Source organism: Kwoniella europaea, chromosome 1, assembly GCF_036810445.1.
Source record: "Kwoniella europaea PYCC6329 chromosome 1, complete sequence".
Taxonomy (NCBI): domain Eukaryota; kingdom Fungi; phylum Basidiomycota; class Tremellomycetes; order Tremellales; family Cryptococcaceae; genus Kwoniella; species Kwoniella europaea.
This window is the reverse complement of record NC_089487.1, coordinates 11,706,991-11,731,494: the sequence shown is the minus strand read 5'-3', so window position 1 is coordinate 11,731,494 and position 24,504 is coordinate 11,706,991. Positions and strand designations below refer to the sequence as shown.

Here is a 24,504-nt window from a genome sequence, read left to right as displayed (position 1 = left end):
TACTGACAATAAGAAGACACAAAACAATCCATACGATCACTCACAACCTGCTCATCCCTCTCTTTGGTCGATCCGAACACTTAGATACCTCTATACCCTTGTCCCGTCGAAGAAGAAAGTAGACAAAAATGCCTGTTCCTTGGGAGGTGAGCGAGGTTTCTCTTCTCGGATACGTCCCGTAAGGAACGCTGATGGGTATATTTTTGATTATCAGGCCTTGATTCCTTTTGGTATGTTCAGCTACTTCATGGAAAGTCACCAAGAGTTATGATAGCTGATTTGAAGGATTTGATGATAGGTCTATTGACTGTCATGTTTGGAGCTACCGGTACTCTGTTCAACACAGCCAAGAGGTTAACGAATGATGGAAAGGTGAGGCGATTGGTTCCAGTGCAGATGACCATCCTGAAAGGGCTGGATCGTAGAAGGACTTTGGGGGGTCAAGCTGATTTTTATGAATGCTGTAAATCCACCATAGCCACCACGTTACAACCTCGATTCATGGGAGACAATGATGATGGAACGGGATAGGAGATTGACTGGATCGTTACGAGGACAAAGTGTGAGTGGTAATTCTTCTTCTTCTTTCTTGGTCACGTCACGTCAGATGAATGTAGATATATGGACATGTCAACTTTGGTTGATCACATTGCTCATATGATAAATTGGATCTCGAATTACTGATCATTATCGTTTTGATTATATTTACAGACCGACCCTATCGCTCCCAAGGAATTCGCTACCAACTCGGTATGGGATACGGAGAGAGTACATTAGATGGATCATACGGGAATATGCAGCATGGTACATTGACGTGGTGCGATGGTTCGACGCCGAACATCCCGGTATCGATTGGTCTCGACTTCTACAGATGATGTTTTCATCGATTGATCTGACTGACACTACTCCAGATGATCAATTGGCCATGTCTACTGATGGTAATACCTCCCATGAAGTCCATTATTACTTTCAATCACAGTACTTACAATACTGATCTACTTTACGTCTTAGAAAAAAAAACAAGTAAACCAAGATACAGCCACACAACCCATTTTGAGATGATATCATCGTTGTCTGACATTGAAAGTTTTTTCGATCTCAACCATCGATGATCTGATGAAAGTGAGGAATGGTAATGGAAATATATGATACCAAGTCCGATGTGTTTGAGCGATGGTATACTACCTTTCATCATCCCGGAGAATCTTTCGGGAAGTTGGAAAGTTGGTCCTTTCAATACAAGTGGGAATTGGAAGACCGATCACCCATGTATCAGATGAACGGTCTCCGCTAACTATCGAAAGATACCTATATGCATTCGCAAAGGTTTTCCAGTTCGACATTTGAAGACACGTCAATCGTCATAATCTTCCAATTGCACATACCTCTCTCCTGACCAATCATGTTATCCAATACCAAATCCAATTTATCAATTTCAACCTCGTCTTCCACTTCCATCCCATGCTCTCGTCAAAGTCCCACTCCCACCAGCGCTATCGAGAAAATCTTCTCCTCATTGGATAAATCAATCACTTCGCTCATAGATGATTTAGGACTAGACGAGAAAACCAAACATTGTCCGAAGGCTGGGACAATGTGGCCTACGGATGTGGAGAGTGTTGTGAGGAGATGTCAACCTACCTTGGATAGTATCAATGAAAGTGAGAGAAACACCTCAAGTAATGCTCCAAGGGAGGAGCAGCCGCAAGGGAAAGAGGATTGGAGGGAATTTTTGGATGGGGTGGGAGTAGCTCATACGATTGGAGTACTTTGATCCGAATTGTTTTCGATCTTGTACGGAACGGTTCGTATTTGGATAGACAATTGAGATATGCATGTATATGCTTTATAGGATGTAGAGATATCCCTCATGGAGTATTCTGTTGGGTATCTAAAGATGCAAACGCATATTTGGCAAGCATGCGATGATACCGCCTTTGCCTTTATCAAATACTAGCAGTTCATGAAGATATATCAATGCATCATGAATCTCTGATCTACGCTCGTACCTCCTTTCCGGCCGCAGGTCTAACATCATCCAACACCGAACCTTCCAACCTCCTACTTAACTCGTCAACTTCCTCTGCCTCTCTACCTAGAACAACATCCCTGGCTCTACCTTCATCTTTCACATCTAACTCTACTATCGGATTAGGTACAGGTCGAGCATAAGACGGAGAAGCTAGATTATCGTGCGATATCTTACCGAGTCGAGGGGAGGAGGATAGAGTGATGAATTCCGTTTGTAAAGGGAGACGAGCTTGAGCGAGTTTTAGGGCTGAATGAGATTGATAAAGAAAGAGTGTGTCAGCTGGTATCGCAAGTCATAGGGGATGGTATGTTCTTCCTAAGGTGAACATCGTTTCTTTCCTCATTTTATGACTTATTTCCCAACCGAGCATCATCATTTATATATTTTTGTGACGATAAATTCCAAAAGAGACTCTAGAAAGTCATTTTATCCTGATCCTTGATGATGATAATCATCATCCATCTCTTCGATATCCCTCTCAATCGCAAACGCTGATCACTCATCGTTTTCACTCCTCACTACCCACCTAAAATCAGGTATGATCAAGGTTCACTCACCAGCTTTGGCAATTTCCTCCCTTATCCCACCACCTCCAATCTCCATGATAACCTTCCCTGGACTAACTCTACAACTCCAATATTCGAACGAGCCTTTGCCTTTGCCCATACGCTGTTCATTACCTTTCACACATACTGGGATATCTGGGAATACCCTCAGGTACATCTGAGCACCTTTAACGGGTTTGATCTTTCTTCGGACGGCCATTTGACATGATGATAGTTGAGCCGCGGAGATTCGGACGGAGGAACATGCTCGGAGACCGTAGGTTCCATGATGCAGGGTAGTACCTTTTAGTGAGCCTCCCTATAGTAGCGGAAAATGAAAATGTCAGTCAATGTGCCAGTATTGAGCAATCTATGGTATGCGCCCTCGTGATTTATTGGACTGCAAATTGAGTAACCACATACAATAGGTATTTGAGTCTATGCAAACAGTGAAACGTCAGCTTATATCCCAAACAGCGAAGAAGCTATAATCTCACCCCTGGAGCACCTTTCGCGGCTTTCTTATATTTCGTCCTCTTCGGTGCTAATTGACCTCTATACCTCACTTGCTGTATCGACGCTGTGGGAGGTTTGGGGAAGAGAGGGAGGGTGAATCGCGATGAAGATGCGATGGCAGAAGGACGCAGGAGGGAAGTTATTGATCCGATCATCGTGTGTTAGGTATCTTAGATGTGACTGAGTGCTATGAGATGAGTCAAAGATAACCTATGTATACATAAAGAGGTAAGGATGTATCAATCGACTTGAACTTTCAGAAATATCATGATGAGTACAGTTACAGCACCACGTTTCGGGTATTTTCGGCGTTTTGAGATAGTGGTGACGGATTCCACCTACCATCCACCTACCATCTTCACCAAGCCTGGGTCATACAAAGCAACAATGTATACCATACTTCCTCAACTCACCCTTACACATACTACCTAACCTACCTCAACCACCCCTCGAAGACACTCAAAAATGTCCTACAACATCGCAGGTCGAGCTATCAAGGTGGGTACGATCTCTTTCTGAACATATAACCATGGCCCTATCGCATGGAATGGAGACATTTCGGCCGGTATGGAAGAAGTCAAATGGGACATATGCTGACTTTGCTATATATCTTGCATCATAGAACGAATACCTGTAAGCATTACTATCCTCAAATCCTCGTGCGACTCGGAAGGATCACAGCGAGGATACAGAGAAAAGAAGTGCTGACTAGAAATTTCCTTATTTCCATCAACTCCTCGACCCAAAAACAACCAATATAATCGAACCGCCTCTTTTCCCTTCTTTTCCTCTGATCCAATCACTCGACTCTTCCTATCCACGCTTGCAGCGTTCTCGGCACCATCGCTGCCACCGTCGGTATAGCCGTCTCATCAATGGGTGGAGGTGATAAATCATCTTCTGGATCCGCTCCCGTACCTGTAAAAGAGGATAAGACTATTACTGGTGAAACCCCCGAGGAAGAGGATTTGTGAGTGTCACGGTTTATTTGTTGTTTTTGGGTCGAGCTCGGAGGCGGGTTATGTGAAGGAAAGGAAAGGGGAAGAGAGATAGAGAGGTAGAGGGAGAGCGAAAGAGAGATGGTATGGCCAAGAGCTTTCGAAGATTGATAAGTCCCAGTGAGAATCAAGGCGGACGTCGGTCTAGTCCAGTCTAGATTAGTAGATGTCTATTCCTGAATGAGAACGACAGTCTCCTTGTTCTCATCCTGGTCATGTTGGGATTGCTTTCATCGCGATCAATCTGAGATACGTGCTCCTTCGGCTGACTCATTCATCTCTCTCGCAGCATCAGACAATTCGTCGCCGAAGCCGAAGGATCAGACAAGAAGCATTAAATGGTATCTTATATTTAGAGATATATGCGAAGGGTGAAAAAGATATGCATTTGCATTGAACCGCAGATAGAATACTGAATACTACATTACACTTCTTCAGTCTTCTTAAAATCACTATGCGAACAAATTACTGTTCTAATTGAAACATTGATCCGATCATCGGTATAATCCAGTACTACTTGATCACCTGTAGATCACCAACTCCCTTCTCACGTAATCAAACTCACGCCATCTTACTTCTTCTGTTCACTTTCCTGAGGTTTAGGTCCCGCCAACATTCCCAAGATAGACCCTTTCATCTCTGCTATTTGTCTTTGCTTATCTTCTTCAATCAATCTACACAACCAAACAACGTCAGCTGGATTCAGTGCTATGTAATACATGAAGGACCAGCTCACTTCTTGAACTCGTCAGCGTGCTCAGCCCAGTACTTCTGTTCTTCCTGATATATTTTTTGAGCTTGGGCACGTTTCTGTTCGAGGTATGTCATAGGTTGATTAGGTCTCGTTTGGCCGGGCTGTTCACGTCCAATTAAACATGAAGGATAGTATTAGCGTTGCCTGAAGACCACTCTCGATATTTATTCACTCACCGCCGCAACACTTCCAAACATACTACTCAACCATCCACTTCCAGCTCCACTGATAGCAGAAGGGTGCATCCTCTCCCATTCTTCTATAGCTTTCTGTTTCGCCTCTGCTTCTTTCTTGGCATATTCAACGGGAATATTCTTCCCCTCATAGGCTTTGAGGATCGGTCGCACATCGGCGGGGTTGAATATACCGATAGCTATGTAATTTCCCAGTCAATAGTCAATATCAAAACCAGGAGCATTTTGAAAATTTATATCCAAGTTGATCTTGCTCACATTCCAAGAAGGGAATCATTTCCACCAAGCCTTTATCCCTAGGTTCACCATTCCATGGTTTGATGATGATCGAATTTTCAGGTTGAAGTTCAGCATGTTCAGAGTTGGTATCTAGTAGGATGACCTTTGAAAGATCTCTGTTGAGGTATGATAGATCCTATACCATCAAATTCACGATCAGTTTTTTTTGAAACATACGAAAGACGTGTGTGTGATGAAGCTGACCTTTACGACCTTTCCATTAACGTATCTGGTAGCTTCTCTGAATAATCGATAAGGCAAGTAAGCTTGGTAAGGGTCCAACTTTTCAGCCACTGGTGCGGCAGTCTATATGCGTATGATGATCGTAAGCTCACTTCCTTTCTGCCGGAAAGGTGGTGTACTAGCTTACATAAAGGGGTGCAGAACTGAATAACACAATCTCGTAGAATTGCGATAAATAACCTAGGAAGTAATCTACACCAGGTCTCTTGGCAGTCTTCCATCCTGATGCTCTCTGAAAGATGGTAGTATATCAGCTAAGACGTTTCTCGGATGTCGAGAGAAACATAGCTGACTCACATCCCATGATGAATGTACCAACAGTCCTTCCAAGTCGATCACAAGTGTATAAGGTCTTTGATGAGGAGGTGGTAAAGGATCAGGAAGAAGGGTTTTGAAAGCTGGTTTGTTGAAGTACTATAATCGTCAAGTACAGTAATCATCAGCTACATTTCCACGAGATATTGCGATTACTCTGAAATCTATTGAACTCACATCGAATATCTCAGATATGTTGTTGGTAAATTTAGTCACTATCCCCTCTTGGTTCTCAGGTGCAGAGCCAGTCGCAACCTATTATCCGCACATATCGCACACATAACATTAACATCGACTCCCTATGAGTGTTGAATTTGAACCCACCTCATCACTTGATTTAGTCAATACCGCCGCAATCCCACCGACAGCCAACGCAGCATAACCATACCTTATCCAAACTCTTCTAGTCTTCTCTGCCGAAGTTTTATCCTCCCTTTTACCCGCTCCTGTCCTCTTCTCCTTTTTCTCCGACTCACTTTCCGGTTCGGCAATGGACGCCTGAGCTTCGGGGTCGATATCCAATGAAGGAAGTTTGATCTTACTGTAATCTGTAGGCAACTCTTCGGCTGCAGCTTCGGGAGTGGGTGGTTCGAGAGGTACTCCAGTTGCAGGTTCTGCTTCTGCTCCAGGAGTTGGGGTGGCAGTACTTGCTTCTGTAGCTTTAGGAGGAGGATTACCCTCAGGTTGAGGGGGTGTTAGAGGTACACCGTCTGCACCTGCTTCAACTTGCGTGGGAGTAGGACCAGCAGCGGTATTCTTAGGTGGAGTGGTTCCAGCAGGAGAGGAAGTGATAGGTTCGAATGGTTTCGAGGTTGGTATTTCTTCTGGGACAGTTGGTGGTCTCTCTGCGGGAGATGGTTGATTGTTGGAAGAAGGAGGTTTGGGTGGTTTAGGATTAGAAGATCTGATTTTGATGAGGGATGGAGTCGTAGTGGAAAGGGGACGAGATCTGTATGATCTCAAGGCAGGGGTGAGTAGTCGTGAGGCTGATTGACGTAGCATCTTGCTTTGGATTGACGAGGCTAATGGCGGATGTCTATGCTTTATATGTTAAATATAAGGAATAGGTATGACGATGATGATGATGATCAGAGGCAAAAGCAAAGGAACATTTCGAACATTTCCTCCATCACTCGTCTTTACGTAAGTTGATCAAAGAGTGGCATCCATTCAAGTCGGAATATAGAATGTGAGTGTCTTTCATCGATTGATGAGTGGGCTTAGAGCTAACAGCTGGATTGAGACGGGACAGCAATAGTCGATCTTGTAGTTTGGAAGGACAGTGAGAATTAATCTCACACAAAGCGCATCGAGAATCTCAGAATACCGAGGAAGATGTTCATAGAGGGATGATATGCAAATTATTCACCGCGCACTTTTTGTTGAAGCCTGTATGATTCTGTTTCCGGATATGCATCGTTCTAGGGCGTACCCTTCATGCACAAAATGAAATAGACAATACATATGTGTCGACATGCATCATACTTAGCACCGCTCCAGAACAACTGCTATACCCTGTCCACCACCTATACAAGCGGCACCCAAAGCCCACTTCTTATCGAGTCGATGGAGGTTATGAGTAAGATTGGCGAGGATCCTACGAGTCATAACAATTAATGTCAGTATTCCCCCAGATGGATTCCGAAGCGGAGGCCCTGATGTAGCTCACCTCGCACCACTGGCACCTAATGGATGACCCAGAGCAATGGCCCCACCAAACATGTTGGTTTTTTCAGTCGGTAATTCCAATTCCCTTTGTACAGCTAACCATTGAGCTGCGAATGCCTACAACTATCCATTAGCTGTGTTCCATTCCTCAATGCATGCAGAGCTAACTCACCTCATTGACTTCAATAATATCCATATCACCTACTGTCTTACCAATTTTTTCCAAGGCATTTCGAACAGCTACAACAGGACCTATACCCATAATTTCAGGTTCACATGCACTCCAACTGTACGCTGCGATCCTAGCAAGGGGCTTTACGCCGTATTTCTGTAGGGACGATTCGGACATCACGATGTTGGCTGCTCCTCCATCACATATACCGGATGCGTTACCGGCAGTTACCACTCCGGTCTCTTTGATGAATACCGAAGGGAGTTTCTGTAAGGATTGAATGGAAGTTTGAGGTCGGGGATGTTCATCTGCTTCGAGTGTTTGTGGAACACCTTTTACAGGTTTGAGTTTGACTGGTACTAATTCACCTGAGAAGGCTCCAGCAGCGAGTCCGGCGGCATATCGTTGTTGTGACATCAAAGCGAAATCTACACGTTCGACAAATCAGCAACTCTACTTCGGTAGGAGTTAGTATACTTGTTTGAGCTCAACCCACTATCGCATTGTTCCCTTGTTATGCCGTACTTTTTAGCTAGGTTCTCAGCAGTGACTACAGAAATGATTCTTGTCAGCTATCATCGATCCTCAAGGACGAGATGAACCGGAGCTCACCTCCCATGGGGGTTTTGACACCTCCGGGATTCTGATCCACCAAAGCGGCCGCTAAGGAATCTTCCAACTTGAGGTCAACTCCATACTTTGTTCCATATCTGGTCAGAAGCATCAGCTGAGCATATCCCGAAGCGGTAGAGATTGCGTGAGCTGAAATTATACATACCGAGAGAGACCTGACATCGTATAAGGACTCATACTCATTGCTTCCGCACCACCTGTCAGACATACGTCTGCTTCTCCTAGGGAAATATGTTGAGCTGCTGTTATAGCAGCTTGGAAACCTGATCCACATAATCTGTAGGAGATGAACGATGTCAGTGATCTCCAATGAAAGATGAAAGAGGATCATGCAGGTTCAGAACTTACCTATTGAGAGTCAAGGCAGGGACAGTAGGACCTAAGCCTGACAAGTGTCCTACATGTCGTGCGAGGTATGGTGTAGAGTTATCGGACTGTGAGACATTGCTGACCATGTGAAGATGTTGAAGATGTCAGCTGAGCCTAGTCCGTGAACTCTTGCACCAGCTCACCCGAAAAACACTTGATCTACTTCCACACCTGAAGGCAATTCCGCCAAAGCTGCTTTACCTGCTAGACCACCTAATTCAGACGCCTTGAGCTCTTTCAGTCTGATGTTGAGTGAGATCAACGACATCATCAGTTAAGTAGTTAGGCATTAGAATCATCAGCTGAAACGATATACTCACTTGCCTCCATACGCCCCGAAAGGCGTTCTCTTGGAAGATACGATATACGATTCCACCTTAGGAATGTGGGACGCGAGCAGACGAGTTGATGGTTTCATGGTTGATATTGGGGTATGAAACTGGTGAGTGTGACTATACAAGTGGATATCTATACAGAAGTAGAAGATAGAATGGATGATAAAGCAAGAGTGTTTGCTATCTATCTTTTGACTGGTATTGAATTGAATTGAATTGAATTGAATTTTGAACAAACGAGTGTCTACAGTGGTATCGTTGATCAGCGCTTGAGATGTTAACATCTAACCAACTCATAGCAGCACCGGTTATGCTACGCTGATCTACAACCGGGGATGGTTTAAAATGGTATACCATTTAAAGCACGCACAGATCCCAATGCCAGGTGGAGGTTGGTTCTCGGTGGAGGTCAGTAAATAATAAATAGCCCGGGACGCTCATCACCGAAGTGTCCATATATACGTGCTCAATCTCATCTCATCTCGATCACTATCGCTTATCGATCGTGTACAACCCATCTCAGCTCTCCCTATACGATATCTGTAGGTTTTGTGAAAGAGGTAGTAGTAAGATATAGTCAAAATGAGCGACGATCTGCATCCCGATCTAGACGAATTCTACGATACAGTCGCAGGAGACGAAGACCAATGGGTAGATGAAGATGATGGAGGGAATTATCAAGTCTATATCGATCCAGATGATTTCTTCGGTGATGAAGATGATGATGATGGGGATTATATATTCGAAGATGATATAGGAGAGTTAGATGATGAGGACGAAGACGAAGAAGGAGAATCGGACGAAGATATGGGAAATGCAAGGTTGATAATCGATAATGAAGATGATGGAAGTGCAGCTGCACTGGCAGAGATGCAAACTCTCTTACAGCGCCGTAGAGCTCAAGAGCTGGTTGATGAGTTGCAAATAGAAGATCCAGAAGGTAATTTGGATATGACGACTTTGTTACAGAATTTAATTAGAAGAGGCATCGTCACGACCGGTAGGCCTAGTGGAAATATCGCAAGTGGTCTACGGGGACAACAGGAGGAAAGGAGGAGAAGAGAAAGAGAAAGAAATGATCCGAAATGGAAAGCACCTAAAGAACCTCAAGTTGCTGGATTAGAATTGTTGAGATCTGGTGAATTTGGGAGAGTAGGTCAATGGAGGATACCAGGAAAGAAAAGACCGAGAATGACCAATGGGTGGATGAATGCTTGGACAGGACCTAAGAGAACTGTAGGTACTGGTCATTCCGTTAGCCAGTCTTAACTAGTTATGCTCAGTTTTCCGGATGCGTTTGTAGTCACCTCATTCTCACGCGATCGTACCCAATACACCTGGTACGATCGTTGCTTCTTATCCTGCTGTGCCATATGTAGGTCAATTTGCAAGGGAAGATTATTCATTGTTCTGTGAGTTGATTGTATCTCTTGAATTGATGTCATATTTTCATCTTCACCGTACTCCTGCCTGTTTCGACGTCGTTTTATATTGCAATAACTAATTGTCGATTTTTCAGACACCGCCACGCAGTATTTCACCCTTCATCTGTACTCAATGAACGAATCACGGAAGAACCGAATTGGCTACACCGCCAATTCAAGAAAGAGATCGAGAACATCGAGATCTCCTACAGTACCTACTCTTGCGATTGGGACCCCGGCTGCTGCTGCTGCAGAAGAAGAAGAAGAAGAGGAAGATGAGGATGAAGACGATGATGATTATGAGACTGAAGAATCGGATGATCACGGTTATTCATGGGGTAGAGGAGGTCAGATAGTATCTGAAGATACCAGTTTGAAGAAGATCAAGAAGGTTCAGGGTGTTGAAGGGTCTTGGACTGTCACGGATTGTGATGCTGATAGGAAAGGTGAAAAGTGAGTTGCACTATCAGCTGCATCTTCAGATCTCGACTCAGACCTGGTGTATGTGTTTTTGGTGTGAACATATACTGACGCTGTGCTTTTTTGCTGTAGGATGATCTATTCGTCAATCACGCCATATGTGCATATGCTCTATACGGCCGAATCGGATCAAGAGCATATCGAATTGGATTTCTCAAGTACAAGGAGGAACGATAGGTTTGGATACGACAGGTTTGGTGTGAGTTGGATATGGGTCTTCATTGAAAATGCTGTTTTCTCGTTCTGCCGGGATGTCTGGGCTGATTATAATTGACGTCCGTTATCTTCGCAGATCTGGAGTATAAGGTTTTCAGCGGACGGTAAAGAAGTGGTAGCTGGAGCTAGTGGAGGTAAAATCATGGTTTATGATATTGATGCTCAGAGGAGGACTTTGGCTGTTAGTGGACATCAGGATGATGGTGAGTCTGATGACCCGATCTACATTTCTATCAAGTCATCATCAAAGGAGGATGCCACCCGTGTGGCATTGCTGGAGTCATATAACGTCTTCGTTGCTGACCAACGTTGTGGATGCGTGTTCATAGTCAACGCCGTATCATTCGCCGACGAGTCATCGACCAATATTCTGGTGTCAGGATCTGATGACGGTTACGTGAAGATATGGGATCGACGATCTTTATCTTCCTCTACTCCATCTGGTATACTTGTAGGTGCCACCGAGGGAATAACGTATACTTCACCTAAAGGTGATGGAAGGTATATAATTGCAAATTCAAAAGATCAAGCTGCCAGATTATATGATTTGAGAAAGATGAGATCGCCTAATGAGTTTGATGGAGAGAAAGATGCGGTGATTAAGTACGGTCAACAGAGATTTGATTGTAAGTTCTATACGATCTGGATATCTGGTCCAGAATGGTCGGAAAAGCTTATTGAACCTGTTCTCTCCATCCTCTAGATCGATCAATGCAATACCCTCGACCTAATCGATTGGCACATCCCAAAGACTGCTCCATAATGACTTTCAGAGGACATAGTGTATTGCGGACTTTGATCAGATGTCATTTCAGTCCTAGAGAATCGACAGGACAGAGTTATATCTATTCTGGAAGGTGAGTTTATAGCTTCAACTAACCATTGCAGTTCATAACTGGTGAGCTGATGTATGGGTGGCTCGTAGTGCTGATGGATTGATACATATCTGGTCACTAGATGGACGAGGTGAGTCAGCTGTAAATTCCATGAGCTGTGCGAATGCAGCTGATTTAAGGATTCTGAAATTTTAGTCGTTCAAGGTAGATATATGTATATTACTGAGTGTGAATCTACATTTGCTGATGTGGAGTGTCTACAGTGCTAAACCGAGGCGAAGCTCTCCCCCTGAAGCAGCAAGGCGACTACACCGACCCCTCTGCCTCTGATCCCTCTCTACCCGCGTCAGCTCGAAGGAATCTTGATCAATCTTATTCATCATACGGAATGGGATTCACCGTTCGGGATGTTGCATGGCACGGGTACGAACCCACATTGATGTCTACCTGCTGGGAGACGAATGGACATTATAGAGCGGGTGGAAACGTGGCGAAACATGAGTGGAAAGGGTTGGGTAAGAATGGATTGAGGAGGTTGGAAGATTGGGTGGAGAAGAAACGGTCAGAAGTGGAAGAGACGGAGAGGATGCCTGGTGGGTTTGGGATCGTAAGTGATTGGGACATGTGACCGTTTTTCATGATACAAGACAAATAACAGAGAAGATAGATAGAATATGACTAGGTTGTAGAATTATGTTACGAGTAAGGCCCGCTGTGAATGATTCATCTGTATCCTTCCCGTCAGACTACCACCACATTGCCTATGTATACCCTACTGTATGATGTTTCCGCAAAAGATTGATTAACATATGCAGATGTACATGTATTGATCATTTGCTTTATGCCAAGAAGACAGCATTGTGTCACACGTCATGGTGTGTGTTCCAGATCAAAGGTTCAAGGGGTTAGTTGATGTGCTTTCCCTTATAGAATAGGTCAGTGCCACTGTCTGTTGTCGTCATATCCACCTTTAGACCGTCCCTCATCTGGCGTCACATCCATCAGACATCAAAACGACCAGGAAACCTTTCACACGACCTATGTGTGGTGGTACATTCGTCGGAGTATATGTATATATATAAGATAGATACTATCTTCTATTTTCTTCTATCTCAGCTACTTTGTATCTTTCGTTCGTACACCACTCACGTTCAAGCATAACACATCATTCATCATTCTTTTCTTGCTGCTGGTTCCTTTTTACATCATTCAGCGAATACCGGGAATAGTTTGATAGTTTTAGCGGGATGAGTGCCACGAGGGACGTTACCCCACATACGTCATCAACTGACCCCAGCTCCGAACCTGACAGTGAGAAAATACATCATCATGACTACTCTACTTCACCAATGATAGTATCACCTTCATCCAACAGCATCAGTTCACCTGTTTTAGTTGACCTGACTCCATTACCAGGCGAAGAGGATAAACAGATATTCTATCCGTTGGATATCAACTCGATCGATCAAGTGGAGAAAGATAAACCATTACCTGCTCCACCTACAACAGCGACAGCTCCGTCACCATACGGCATCATGTCATCTGCCAACCACCAAGGGGATGGTCATTCGACTGAATTTCCCGAATTACCACCTGTCCCACCTTCAAGAGTGATTGGACAAGGGTATTCAGCCAATAATCCCGTACCGACAGTCCAGCAATATAAAGTAGAACAGAAACAGCATGAGGCTGATGCACAAGCATATGCGGATATTGTGGAAAGAAGAAGGATCGAAGCTGAGCAAAGAGAAAAACAAGCTCAGCAAGAAAAAGAAAAACCAACTGCCCAAGAAGGACAAGAGGGAGGGGCGGTGAGAGCAGGAAAAGATGAAGAGACCAATGCCGTCAAAGCTCAAAAGGATAAGAAAGATGAACCGACACCTGGTACAGGAGCGAATGAGAAATCTAGATTGATGGAGCAAATGAATGCTAATCAATGTAAGTGATTCCCTCTATATCTATAACCCATATGAACACTGGGAAAAAGATGTATGAGAGAAGGCCCATGCTAATCAAGTTGGAACTGACTTGTTGCAGTGAAACCGACTGAACGATTCCAACGAGCTGAAAAAGGTCAGCGAAGAGTTAGAGATCCTATCACTGGTGCGGAAGTAATTGTTAAAGACGCTGATCCAAAGGGTAAGTCAGCGCTCATCCTCAATGATCCTATTTACCGTATAGAAAGGAAGATGGTCTGACGAATTGTTATGCTTTCTTTTCCCTAGACTTCGACCCAAGTATACCAGCTACGAGAGGTACCAACGCTCTATACCATGCTTTCCCACCTCCTCGACCAGTCTCAGTAGACGCTATGATCGACAAACTCAAATTACTTCAATATGTCGTCTTTGGCTCGATGTTCGTAATTTGGTTGAGCGTCTCATTCGGTTCAGGCTTTTTCAAACTTATTTGGAGAACTATCTTATGTGGTACCGTCGGATTCGTCTTGATGACGCTTATCAGTCTCGTAGAGAGAGGTTTGGATAAAGAGATTGAGAGAGTCAGACAAGATATGGGCAGGCAAAGGGGTGAAGCGTTTAGTCCACCCATACCTGAAAGTGTGGAATGGTTGAATGGTTTAATCAAGTTGGTCTGGGGTCTGATTGATCCGTAAGTCTCCCATTATTTCAAGTAGTCGATTTTGGTCTACCTCCCCCTTGGTTCTATAGCCATAGCTGCAATGTTGATCTGATTCTTTGATTTTGCAGCGCCCTCTTCATCTCTGTCGCTGATATGGTCGAAGATATTCTCCAACAATCACTTCCCGGTTTCGTCGATGCAGTCAGAATCACCGATTTGGGTCAAGGTTCAAACCCGCTGAGAATCACGTCTATTAGAGCTTTGCCAGACCAACCCGGAGATGAGGGATATCCTAAATCAGGATGGATCAATCAAGGTAACGAAAATATCAAATCTAAAGATACTGCTGGAAAGGATATTACGGAAGATGAAGCTGGAGACTACTACAATTTCGAAGTTGCTTTCTCTTACGCTGCTTTACCTGGACAAGGCGCTCAGCTCAGAGCTAAGAACATCCATCTCTTGATTGAATTCTTCCTTGGACTTTACGACTGGCTTCACATCCCTATCCCCATCTGGATCCAGGTAGAACAGATCTTCGGTGTCGTTCGACTTCGAGTCCAATTCATCCCTGAACCACCTTTCGTACGAAACTTGACTTTCGCTCTTTGCGGTGTACCAGCCGTAGAAGTATCCGCTATTCCCATGTCCAAACAACTACCTAACGTATTGGATTTGCCCTTCGTCTCGTCATTCGTCAAAATGGGTATCGCAGCTGGAACTGCTGAATTGGCTGTACCCAAATCAATGACTCTCAATATCCAAGAATTATTATCAGGAGCTGCGGTCGGTGATACCAGAGCCATCGGTGTATTCCTCATTACGATTCATCACTGTGAAGGATTATCAGCTCAAGATAATAATGGTTCTTCAGACCCATACGTTGTGTTGGCATATGCTAAATTCGGTAAACCGTTATACTCCACTCGAATCATCCTTGCAGATCTCAACCCTGTGTTCGAAGAAACTGCTGTCCTCTTGTTGACGATGGATGAAGTAAAAGCAAAAGAAGATTTGGCGGTCATGCTTTGGGATAGTGATAAGATGAGTGCAGAGTGAGTTGAATCGGAACGCTTCTCGAAGGTTACCAGCTGACATCTTGTGTGTAGTGATCTTGTTGGTCGAGTTCAGGTCCCGGTTGAAGAGCTCATGTTGAACCCTAACGAAATGAGACGACGGGAAGATAAATTAATGGGCTTCGAAGATGCTAATGATATGCCTGGTGAGCAGATTTATGGTTCATTACCAAGCAGAAACGCTGACAATATTGGTCATAGGTAAAATCGTTTGGTCAATCGGATACTTTGAGAAAGCACCGCTTATCAAAGATCTCGAACGAGGACCTACCGTTGAAGAAGCCAAAGCGGCACCCGACCCACCTAAGACGGCACCTGAAATGGAAATGTTACCTCAAGATGCTGCCCCCAATCCAGCCAAGAAGGATTTACCGCCTCCTCCACCAGACGTTCAAAAGACCAAACCAGATCCGAAATGGCCCTCTGGTGTATTGTCTATCATCTTACATCAGGTAAATAACCTCGAAAGACAGAATTTGGAAGGTGCGAGTGGAGATAGAGAAGGTGAAGCGGGTCAAGATACCGACCAGCCTTCTGAACAATCTGAAAACCTTCCTTCGGGCTATGGTGAATTCTTGGTCAACGATGATATGGTTTACAAAACAAGGGTCAAACAATATACTACCAATCCATACTTCGAAGCTGGTACAGAAGTTTTCGTAAGAGATTTCGAAAATACCGTCGTTAGAGTGGTGATCCGAGATTCAAGATTGAGAGAAGCCGATCCTATCTTGGGTATCGTATCTGTCAGACTTTCAGAGGTATTCGCGGAGGCCAGTAGTGTTACGCAAGTTTATGCTTTGACGGAAGGTGTAGGATTCGGAAAGTGAGTGAAGGCTTCATTGGACACTGGCACTGATCAGCAAGCTGACTCTGCGTCTTTGAATCACCCAGAGCAAACATCTCTTTCGCATTCCGAGGGATGCAAACCACCTTACCTAAGAACATGCGAGGATGGGATACCGGTACACTTGAAGTTTCCCAAGTCTCAGCTAATATCCATCAAGATAAGACTCACTTGTTCGAACCTAAAGCTTCTCGATTAAGAGTAGTCACCTCCGAGAAAGTCGAAACGTTACCTAAGAAAGATGCCGAAGTTCAAGGCAACTCGATGAATTGGGATTTAGACCTATTACGATTACCTGTTTATTCGCGATATCAATCTTCCGTCGTCTTCGAAATCGGTAAAGGCGGTGGACCATTATCTGCTCTTGGGGTCGGCGCTAAACCGGATGCGGTGGCTGTACTTTGGATGCAAGATTTAACTGATGATGTAGAACAGCAAGTCAAATTACCTATATTGGTTTCGTCAAATATCCAAAATTTGAAACAGAACGCTATCAATGATCAGACTAAGAAATTCCACGATTTCGAGATTGTTGGAGAGTTGACGGCGAGGTTGAAATTGGATAGTGGATTAGATGAAGATCATGAGGTGAGTTTGCAAACATGCCCACGTACCCAATGCGTTTCTGATACGGTTTTTATTCTGTGTCATAGACTATCAGACAAGGTCAATCTAGAAGACATGCTCTTGAAGCTCAGTAAGTACTCTTTTTCGGAGTGAGGTCATCATCACAATGAACAACGACTGATATGGAAGGGATTATTAGCGACCATATCGAAGGCGAAGCTGAGATCGCACGTAAACAAGCACGTTTCGACGATGATGGAGTGATCGACAAGAACGAGCAAAAGCAGATTGATAAAGCTCATAAGAGACAGCTCGAATCAAGAGGAAGAGGTTTAGCTCAAGTGAAAGCTTATAGATCTGCCAAATGGATGATGAGGGTAAGTATCGTACTTCCCCATAGCTAGAGAATGCGGATCCAGATCGCTGAAACATAATTCACTGTGTATAACAGGGTGTCAAGGATCGATTACCTGGTCAGAAGAAGACCAGAGAGCGTGAGTGATATATTGAACATGGTATGACAGGTCGCTGTTGCTAATGGTTGTTGCTTCTCTGTTCCTTCGTACAGCTACGGTGCAAACTGAAGCTTAAGGCATCGCTTTGGCTGATACGAATATGAAATGGGTAGTGCTTGGCAATTTGAATCACGTTATGATGGGAAGGATTCGTCACAAATAGCATTTTGGGATTGGAATATTGGTATCATGTTTTCATACACGCAGACAATACATCATGTAGCTTAGTCTGATCTACATTAAAATCGTATATACAACATTTTTATTTAATGAATATCTACATATGGACAATCTCCACGGGGGTCTTTGATCGATCAGCGGCCACAGCAGATGCATGGAAACCTCTTCCTAATGATCATCTGATTCAATCTACTCATACTTGCCATCACTGCTCCATCGAGACCACTCCTTACATGTCCGTTTCAGCTTTTTCTAATAATCGTCCATCTCTACATCTTCGTCCTCGTCTCTTAGAGACTCTACATCTCCATTTCCTTTGCTGTTTTCGTGCGGAATAGGAGAAGATAGTTTGTGATTTTGATTTAGATCCTGATCTAGATCTGGTGGAATTGATGATCTGATTCGGGATATAAAGATATTGTATCATACATCAGCAACTATGAATGTAAGACACAGTACAGAGATACAGAGCGCGCAGTGGGGAAGAATGCTGAATGGATAGACTCACCTCTGCTGAATATCAATGATATCACCCTTCTCTCCAATTTCCTGGACTTGGACATCTCCTTTTCCTTGTTTCATATCGTTCTCGTTCCCTTCCACATCCACATCTATAACTTCAGCCTCCCTCTCGTTAATCTCAGACTCAACTTCGGCTGCTTCGGCTTCAGATTTGATCTGAGTCTTCGATTTTGGTTTCGCTTTTGATGTAGATTTAGATTGTTTTGCATTTTTACGTTCTTTCTCTTTTTGGAGCTGCTGCTGTTGCTGCTCCTGAACAGCTCGTTCTTTGTCTATTCGATCCTTACGCATTTTAGCTATTCGATACGCTATCAGGTTGTTCTCCTACCCGAACATCACCAAATACAAATCAGTCGTCACCTCTATCTATTTGGTGGGTTGGAGGGAAGTTGATGTTGATAATAGAAGGGAAAGGGAACGGGAGCCTTACATCTTCCAATTCATTGATCACGTCTTGGATAGCGACGTATCTGCCTGTTTATCCGAGATACATCAGCATTAGGCATAAGGCGTGATCCTGCATCTCAGAGTTTGCATAGGTGTGATGTAAGATAGGGAGCAGTAGGAGAGTTCAGGCAGGAGCTCTGTCACTCACGCTTGAACATCTCATCGTCTGTTGGATGAGCATCTGTATAACCCCCTGCCGTTGACATATTGCTGCTTTTCTTTGAATGCGAGTGCGGTGATTGTAATTGACTTGGGCAAAACTGTAGGTAAAAACGGGGTAGATGTAGGAGTGTTTGGTGGGTCACAGAAGATAGGATGTAATGAGAGTCAACTTGTTGAACGTATTGAGAGTGTACGAAGAAGTGAAAAGTGGAGGTAAACTCGGATTGTGACAAGTCAGTGGCAGTGTGATTCTGGGTGTTTATGTGGCAAAGGACGCAAAGGACGCAAAGGACGCAAAGGATGCTCTGTTAGGTATCTTTCAGAACTTCGCATAGGTATGTGAACGCTATCGGAGATTTGCATTGGTGGATGTACTATAAGGTTTATCGACACCGCTACATGAGTGTCATTGCTCGTTTCGACTTGGTCGCAAACGATATAAAGGATGTCCTCACAACCTCTTTTCATCATGTTTGTTTTGTGTTCGACATTGATCCTTGTGACATTTCCTTACTCTAGAAAGGAGCCCATATGGTTCATAGTCGCAGATTCAGATTCAAGCCTGAGCGGTAGATGTTGGCTTGACACTGGGTACATCTATTATTCACATTATAAACGTTCTCGAGAAGATCTACAATATCTATCAACCCCCCATCCTTCCAGTCGTCGCACAGTTCGATATAAGATTTATATAATAACGAGTCACTGTATCAACAGCCACAGCTACAGTATTAATAATCCTCACCACGAAATTGAAAACTTCGGATACATATTGAAAAGTCACAAGTTCAAGATGCCTAAAAAAGTAAATATGGTCGTTATCGCTTCGTCTTTGTTATCCAGACTAGGTGAGTATGCCATGCCTAACTTTTTTAGTCAGAACATATCTTCACTGAAGACTGAGATTGATATGGATGAATTAGTTTCTGCCAAACCTCTTGAGAATGGCGATGGAGTGGTTTCGACTGTGATTGCATATAGCACAGTAATCGTAGATCCCACTGTCTCTGAGAGCTCAGCATATGTGTTTGACACATCCGTTGCAGCCTCTTCTAATGGAGGTGAGTCATATTTTGTCTTGACTGAAAGTTGCTCACATCAAATACTGTACAGCATTTCGTATAACTGATCAAATGTGATTTTATCCAATAGCGAGCATCATCGCCTCAGTCACTACCACAAGCGCTCCTTCAAGTGGCTCATCCGGCGTGAGTGGTGTGGTAGCAGCGGACATAGGAGCTACTACCACCATCACGGCTATCAAAGCGGATAAAACCAGTGCCCCTCTAGCTGGAAACGAGGTGAAGACGGGTTGTGAGCAATTATGGGCTAATGTGCCTTCTGAAGATTGGTTGGTGAGTTTGATGCTTGTCACTCATCTTCACCGTTTACCTCTCTCTCCACCAAACATCCGAGGCAAGGAATCTATGTGGAAGATGATCCCCACTTCGGGCTAATACCAATCGCTGATAGTTCGCAACTCTATGTTCATGGTCCACCGCCGACCCTTCTTGGCCTCTGGTCAATTTCGATTACGCTTGGGAATTCAAAGATCCCAAGGATCTTCCTGCGGTCAACGTAACTACTTACGATGATGATTTGAAGATCCGTGATCCGCTGATGATGTCGTACGAGGGGGTGAAGGCGGATGGGAATTCGAATGCTAATGATGCGTGGTGAGTCAACTCAGACATCTGAGATCATTTATTGTGATTTGATTGTGGATATATATGGATAAATTTTGTTTTAGTGGGGAGGAGCCATCCGAAATGCACTTCTATCATCCGCCAGTCTGTCCATGGTGAATTCTACGGGCAAATTCAAGGACATAGATGATAAGGATTTCAGAGAATGGGCAGGCTACCATGCCTTGGTAAACCTTCTGGGAATGTATCCTGTTAGAGAAGATCCTTCACAGTTAAATAAAGTTATTTGGGGTGAGTACTGATCACTAACAAATGAAAAGAAGATGGTATCTAACTTGGTGAACTGCCCCTTCTGATCATTTCTTATACGGAGAATAGAAATGTGGTTGGACAAATCTTCTTTCTCACCTATAACTATCTTATCTAAGAACACTACTGGTAAATCGAAATGCTTGAAAGATGGTGATAGGTATTTCTCGATCACGAAATTTGATAAAGCTACTTCTCAGTGAGTCAGTCCACCACGTCTAACCTATCCATTCATTCATGGTCTCCTTCCACCCCTATGTGGATGGAGTATTGACATAGTTTAAGGCTTTCAAGCTGATCACTGCAGTTTGTCGTTCTCCAGAGTCACACTTTGGGATCCAACTTCCGGTGGATCAACTGGCTATTTCCAAGTGGATTCCGAAGATTTGAGGCAAGATACTTTATGGTTGTTCCATCTTGATTGGTGAGTTTCACATATATTCAATCCAATCTTCAACGAGTTCAATCTAGTGATGAGGTTGATTTTCATGTCAATTTTTTTTTCAGGCCTCGATATGAACCTACTCCTCGGAGATCTAAGAGTATTAAATAGATTGTTAGTTGGTGAAGCATACTGTATGTCTGCTTTCAATATAGGAGCCTGTGACATCATCAGTAAGAGTGCAGATGGTTAGAGGGTCATTCTGAGGACACCAAATCATTTAGTATAGTTGTAGCCTCCCAATCACAACACATCTGTAAAATCTCACCCGTACCCTTGCTCTATCCATCATCAAACTTACTGTGATTTCATGTTAGATTACCTTTCATTCGTCTAACATCTCATGACATTATCGTAATCATACCTACTCTATCCTATAAATCCTATACACATTCGCAAGCACATTACATCATATCGTATCGTATCTATCCCTTTATTTGGTTTCACTCGATTTAGCAGGTGTAGCACTCGGAGTACCAGTTTTCGATCGGTTCGCTAATAATCCTTGGAACTGTAAATCATCCATTCCCTTCATTAGCAATATACTTTGAAAACCTAATCGTTCGTGGAAATGGCTTACGAAGTTATGTAAAGCTTCATTCGGCATGGCATTGGTAGTCCCACCTGGGGCAGGTCCAGTGGGAGATAATGGACCAGTCCTCGTCGAATCCTGTATCATCCACATCCACCACACAATCAAATTATCAGTTTTTATCGTCCTTTGATTTCATCTGATCCGTAAGGAAGAGGAAAAGGAGAAGGAAGAGAACTGGACTGACCTTTCTACTCAACCTTGCAAATTTCTCTTTCAACTCTTCTCCTTTCTCCAACCCCTCCATTTCCCCTAGAGCTTTTTCCACTCCAGGAAGGTTCAATCCCTCACTACCTGACATGGGACCTACGACAGTCGCAGCAGCATGTCGGAACGATTGTCTGGGATCTCTATTTGGATCCTTGAGTAACACGTCCAATTGACGAGATAAAAAGGATTGTTCGGTTTCTGGGATAGTCGGTTGTGACGTATTGGATGGCTAAATTGTTTCCAAATTCATCAGAATCTGTACATCTAAATGGCAAATGGACTTGGGACAAAGAGTCAGAAGATGTGACTTACCTTAATACCCCTTTCGACATCAGGTATCATCTCATCCCACATACCCTCCAATGTCTCCCCTGCATCATCTTCCTCAGCATTGTTCTGAAAGGTCTTCAGACTAATCTCGAAAGCCTTCCCTATTCTATTGGGATCAAATCCTTCTCTCAGGACCTTTATCTTACCCCAACTATCCCATCCTGACGGCACCAACACCGCATCTCTGTCCAGTACGTTTGCTCGATGGGGAAATGGGAATCTGGTGGATGTCACGTGCTGAGTGGAAGATTCCGTTGTCGAGGGAGGGACAGTGTAGAGTCGATGAAGGAGATAAGAGCGAAGTAGCGAATATGTAGTAGGTTGTGTAGGAGCGGTGTAGAATAATGATGCTCCGTCTGAATACAATATCCGTTCATCAGCTATCTGCGCTTATTGTGACTATACAGCTGTACAGCAAGAAGTATTCTACTCACAAGCAAGACAAATCGTTCGTAAGACTTGTTGTATCCAATCTGTCCTTTCTTCCCATCCACCACCTTTCATTCCCACTTCTTCACCCACCGAGTCCATCAGGTCCGCTCGTGTGCAGACTATTGTAATTGGTATACCGGAGCTATGAGCCGGGATATTATCATCAGTACAGTCCATTACGACGTTGAGTTTTCCCGTAGATAGAAGGCTGACCTACCTATTCAACGTCAATGTCCCTTGTCCTAGGGGTAACAGAGCACCTGCACCGGCATAAGCTGTAGTGCCCGATGTGGTCGTAGGAGAAGGTTCCGTATAATGCTGAATGTGCGATTGTACTGTTTTGACAATCACGCTTGATCAGCTTGAGGGTGAACCGATTTCGGATAGCTAAGGGGCTTACATTTCTCTTTCAACTCTTCCAATTCTCCTCTTTCGGCACTATTATTAGCCCACCGATCTATCCATGATAGCCAGGTGAGAAGCTCTTGGATCTATGAGTTCAAAGGAATCAGTCAACCTGTGATTTTGGAAACATGTACACGAGCGTCTGCACTTCGAACACTGACCATTGAGGAAGGTTTAGTCCAATCTAGTATGATCACAGCTGCCGTATCCTACACATAAACTCAATCAGCTCCTTACGCCTGTGGTCAGATGATGGCGAGCTACTCACCGATAGCGATTTAGGTGGTAATGCTCTAGATACCAATTTCAGTAAACTAGGATGAGATGAAGGCGGATAAAAGACTGAGAGGAGAGGCACGGAATCTAACGAAGCAGACCACCATACAGGATCCTATTAGCATGATAGCTCAATGTATGTGTCAAGTCAATCGAGCAATGTAAGATATAATTGTAGAATACCATAAAATGGTGTAGATACGCATGTCGACTCACCTTCATCACCATCCGAAATATCTATAACCTCATACCCCAATGCCAAACCTTTCTTACCATTCCTAGATGATTTGAAGGATTTCTTCTTCTTTGAGGATACGTTCAGCTGAGATAAGAGATGTGTACGTCCATGGTGTCTTTCGGCTGTGGAAGGCAGGTTGGATAAGTACAACCCAAATCATCGGTGTCGACTTCACAGCGATATGAAGTTCATTATATGACTTACACAGGACGATGAGGTTCTTCCTTCCTAGACCTTTCTGTCTATCTGTACTTCCCAATATCTCTGTCCACAGACTCCCACTTCCACTTCCACTTCCACTTCCATCTTCCTGATTTGTGTTAGTAGTCCGATTGGTAGGTGAAGGTCTGGATGGACCTGCTGAAGTTGACGTCGAGGTGTTGATGTTCATGCTGCTCTCCTACCAGTTGGACCTAATGTGATACCCTCGATACTGGATGAGCAAGCGGCTGTTGATGATTCCTATCTGTTGCTGATACCCAGCTGGACAATGCTGAAAAACACAGTGAGTGTTGGCATTGTTGTCTCTCGAAAATGCAATTGTAACATTCGCAAAGACGCGTTGCGCTCAAGCTCATGATGGTCAATGCGTCGTGCCACGTGGCAAACATTCGAATACAACATACAATGATACGAGTATATTCGAGTTGGATGATGAAGAGAGTCATATGCGCATGCATGCTCTTGCACTTGCGATGCTTGTGTATAATGCTGATTCC

General features: G+C 43.9%; 11 protein-coding genes across 11 annotated transcripts; 6 read left to right on the top strand and 5 right to left on the bottom strand.

Moving 5' to 3' along the window:
• Positions 1–128: 128 nt before the first annotated feature.
• On the top strand, positions 129–777 carry V865_004460 (uncharacterized protein; the record flags this gene model as incomplete). The annotated part of the gene is made up of 5 exons (XM_066228240.1): positions 129–146; positions 215–230; positions 299–372; positions 479–562; positions 712–777. 5 exons carry the CDS (start codon positions 129–131, stop codon positions 775–777), a joined length of 258 nt encoding a protein of 85 aa, XP_066084337.1.
• A 625-nt stretch (positions 778–1,402) lies between these two features.
• V865_004459 (uncharacterized protein) lies at positions 1,403–1,774 on the top strand (the record flags this gene model as incomplete). Its single annotated transcript, XM_066228239.1, has 1 exon — positions 1,403–1,774. One exon carries the CDS (start codon positions 1,403–1,405, stop codon positions 1,772–1,774), a length of 372 nt encoding a protein of 123 aa, XP_066084336.1.
• A 223-nt stretch (positions 1,775–1,997) lies between these two features.
• Positions 1,998–3,248, bottom strand: V865_004458 (ribosomal protein L16; the record flags this gene model as incomplete). The annotated part of the gene is made up of 4 exons (XM_066228238.1): positions 1,998–2,278; positions 2,590–2,896; positions 3,001–3,015; positions 3,075–3,248. The coding sequence occupies 4 exons, from the start codon at positions 3,246–3,248 to the stop codon at positions 1,998–2,000; spliced, it is 777 nt and encodes a 258-aa protein (XP_066084335.1).
• Positions 3,249–3,558: 310 nt separating this feature from the next.
• On the top strand, positions 3,559–4,429 carry V865_004457 (uncharacterized protein; the record flags this gene model as incomplete). Its single annotated transcript, XM_066228237.1, has 4 exons — positions 3,559–3,591; positions 3,716–3,726; positions 3,923–4,063; positions 4,381–4,429. The coding sequence occupies 4 exons, from the start codon at positions 3,559–3,561 to the stop codon at positions 4,427–4,429; spliced, it is 234 nt and encodes a 77-aa protein (XP_066084334.1).
• Positions 4,430–4,662: 233 nt separating this feature from the next.
• Positions 4,663–6,878, bottom strand: V865_004456 (uncharacterized protein; the record flags this gene model as incomplete). Its single annotated transcript, XM_066228236.1, has 9 exons — positions 4,663–4,765; positions 4,828–4,946; positions 5,022–5,218; positions 5,298–5,454; positions 5,523–5,624; positions 5,689–5,793; positions 5,859–5,975; positions 6,054–6,131; positions 6,201–6,878. 9 exons carry the CDS (start codon positions 6,876–6,878, stop codon positions 4,663–4,665), a joined length of 1,656 nt encoding a protein of 551 aa, XP_066084333.1.
• Positions 6,879–7,361: 483 nt separating this feature from the next.
• Positions 7,362–9,136, bottom strand: V865_004455 (uncharacterized protein; the record flags this gene model as incomplete). The annotated part of the gene is made up of 9 exons (XM_066228235.1): positions 7,362–7,473; positions 7,546–7,661; positions 7,717–8,144; positions 8,213–8,266; positions 8,329–8,426; positions 8,495–8,626; positions 8,698–8,796; positions 8,862–8,960; positions 9,039–9,136. 9 exons carry the CDS (start codon positions 9,134–9,136, stop codon positions 7,362–7,364), a joined length of 1,236 nt encoding a protein of 411 aa, XP_066084332.1.
• Positions 9,137–9,635: 499 nt separating this feature from the next.
• Positions 9,636–12,637, top strand: V865_004454 (uncharacterized protein; the record flags this gene model as incomplete). The annotated part of the gene is made up of 9 exons (XM_066228234.1): positions 9,636–10,289; positions 10,357–10,465; positions 10,573–10,930; positions 11,030–11,156; positions 11,250–11,376; positions 11,503–11,799; positions 11,877–12,030; positions 12,099–12,139; positions 12,273–12,637. The coding sequence occupies 9 exons, from the start codon at positions 9,636–9,638 to the stop codon at positions 12,635–12,637; spliced, it is 2,232 nt and encodes a 743-aa protein (XP_066084331.1).
• A 721-nt stretch (positions 12,638–13,358) lies between these two features.
• V865_004453 (uncharacterized protein) lies at positions 13,359–17,670 on the top strand (the record flags this gene model as incomplete). The annotated part of the gene is made up of 11 exons (XM_066228233.1): positions 13,359–13,947; positions 14,047–14,148; positions 14,235–14,619; positions 14,718–15,644; positions 15,699–15,811; positions 15,867–16,491; positions 16,560–17,100; positions 17,166–17,209; positions 17,279–17,456; positions 17,531–17,573; positions 17,648–17,670. 11 exons carry the CDS (start codon positions 13,359–13,361, stop codon positions 17,668–17,670), a joined length of 3,570 nt encoding a protein of 1,189 aa, XP_066084330.1.
• Positions 17,671–18,026: 356 nt separating this feature from the next.
• V865_004452 (uncharacterized protein) lies at positions 18,027–18,949 on the bottom strand (the record flags this gene model as incomplete). The annotated part of the gene is made up of 4 exons (XM_066228232.1): positions 18,027–18,171; positions 18,283–18,620; positions 18,727–18,770; positions 18,892–18,949. The coding sequence occupies 4 exons, from the start codon at positions 18,947–18,949 to the stop codon at positions 18,027–18,029; spliced, it is 585 nt and encodes a 194-aa protein (XP_066084329.1).
• Positions 18,950–19,698: 749 nt separating this feature from the next.
• V865_004451 (uncharacterized protein) lies at positions 19,699–21,413 on the top strand (the record flags this gene model as incomplete). The annotated part of the gene is made up of 8 exons (XM_066228231.1): positions 19,699–19,753; positions 19,829–19,966; positions 20,058–20,260; positions 20,379–20,581; positions 20,697–20,842; positions 20,930–21,059; positions 21,183–21,284; positions 21,368–21,413. The coding sequence occupies 8 exons, from the start codon at positions 19,699–19,701 to the stop codon at positions 21,411–21,413; spliced, it is 1,023 nt and encodes a 340-aa protein (XP_066084328.1).
• Positions 21,414–21,735: 322 nt separating this feature from the next.
• V865_004450 (uncharacterized protein) lies at positions 21,736–24,176 on the bottom strand (the record flags this gene model as incomplete). Its single annotated transcript, XM_066228230.1, has 11 exons — positions 21,736–21,813; positions 21,883–21,972; positions 22,082–22,333; positions 22,417–22,790; positions 22,869–23,008; positions 23,084–23,201; positions 23,267–23,357; positions 23,433–23,480; positions 23,540–23,634; positions 23,764–23,907; positions 23,990–24,176. The coding sequence occupies 11 exons, from the start codon at positions 24,174–24,176 to the stop codon at positions 21,736–21,738; spliced, it is 1,617 nt and encodes a 538-aa protein (XP_066084327.1).
• Between the last annotated feature and the right edge of the window lie 328 nt (positions 24,177–24,504).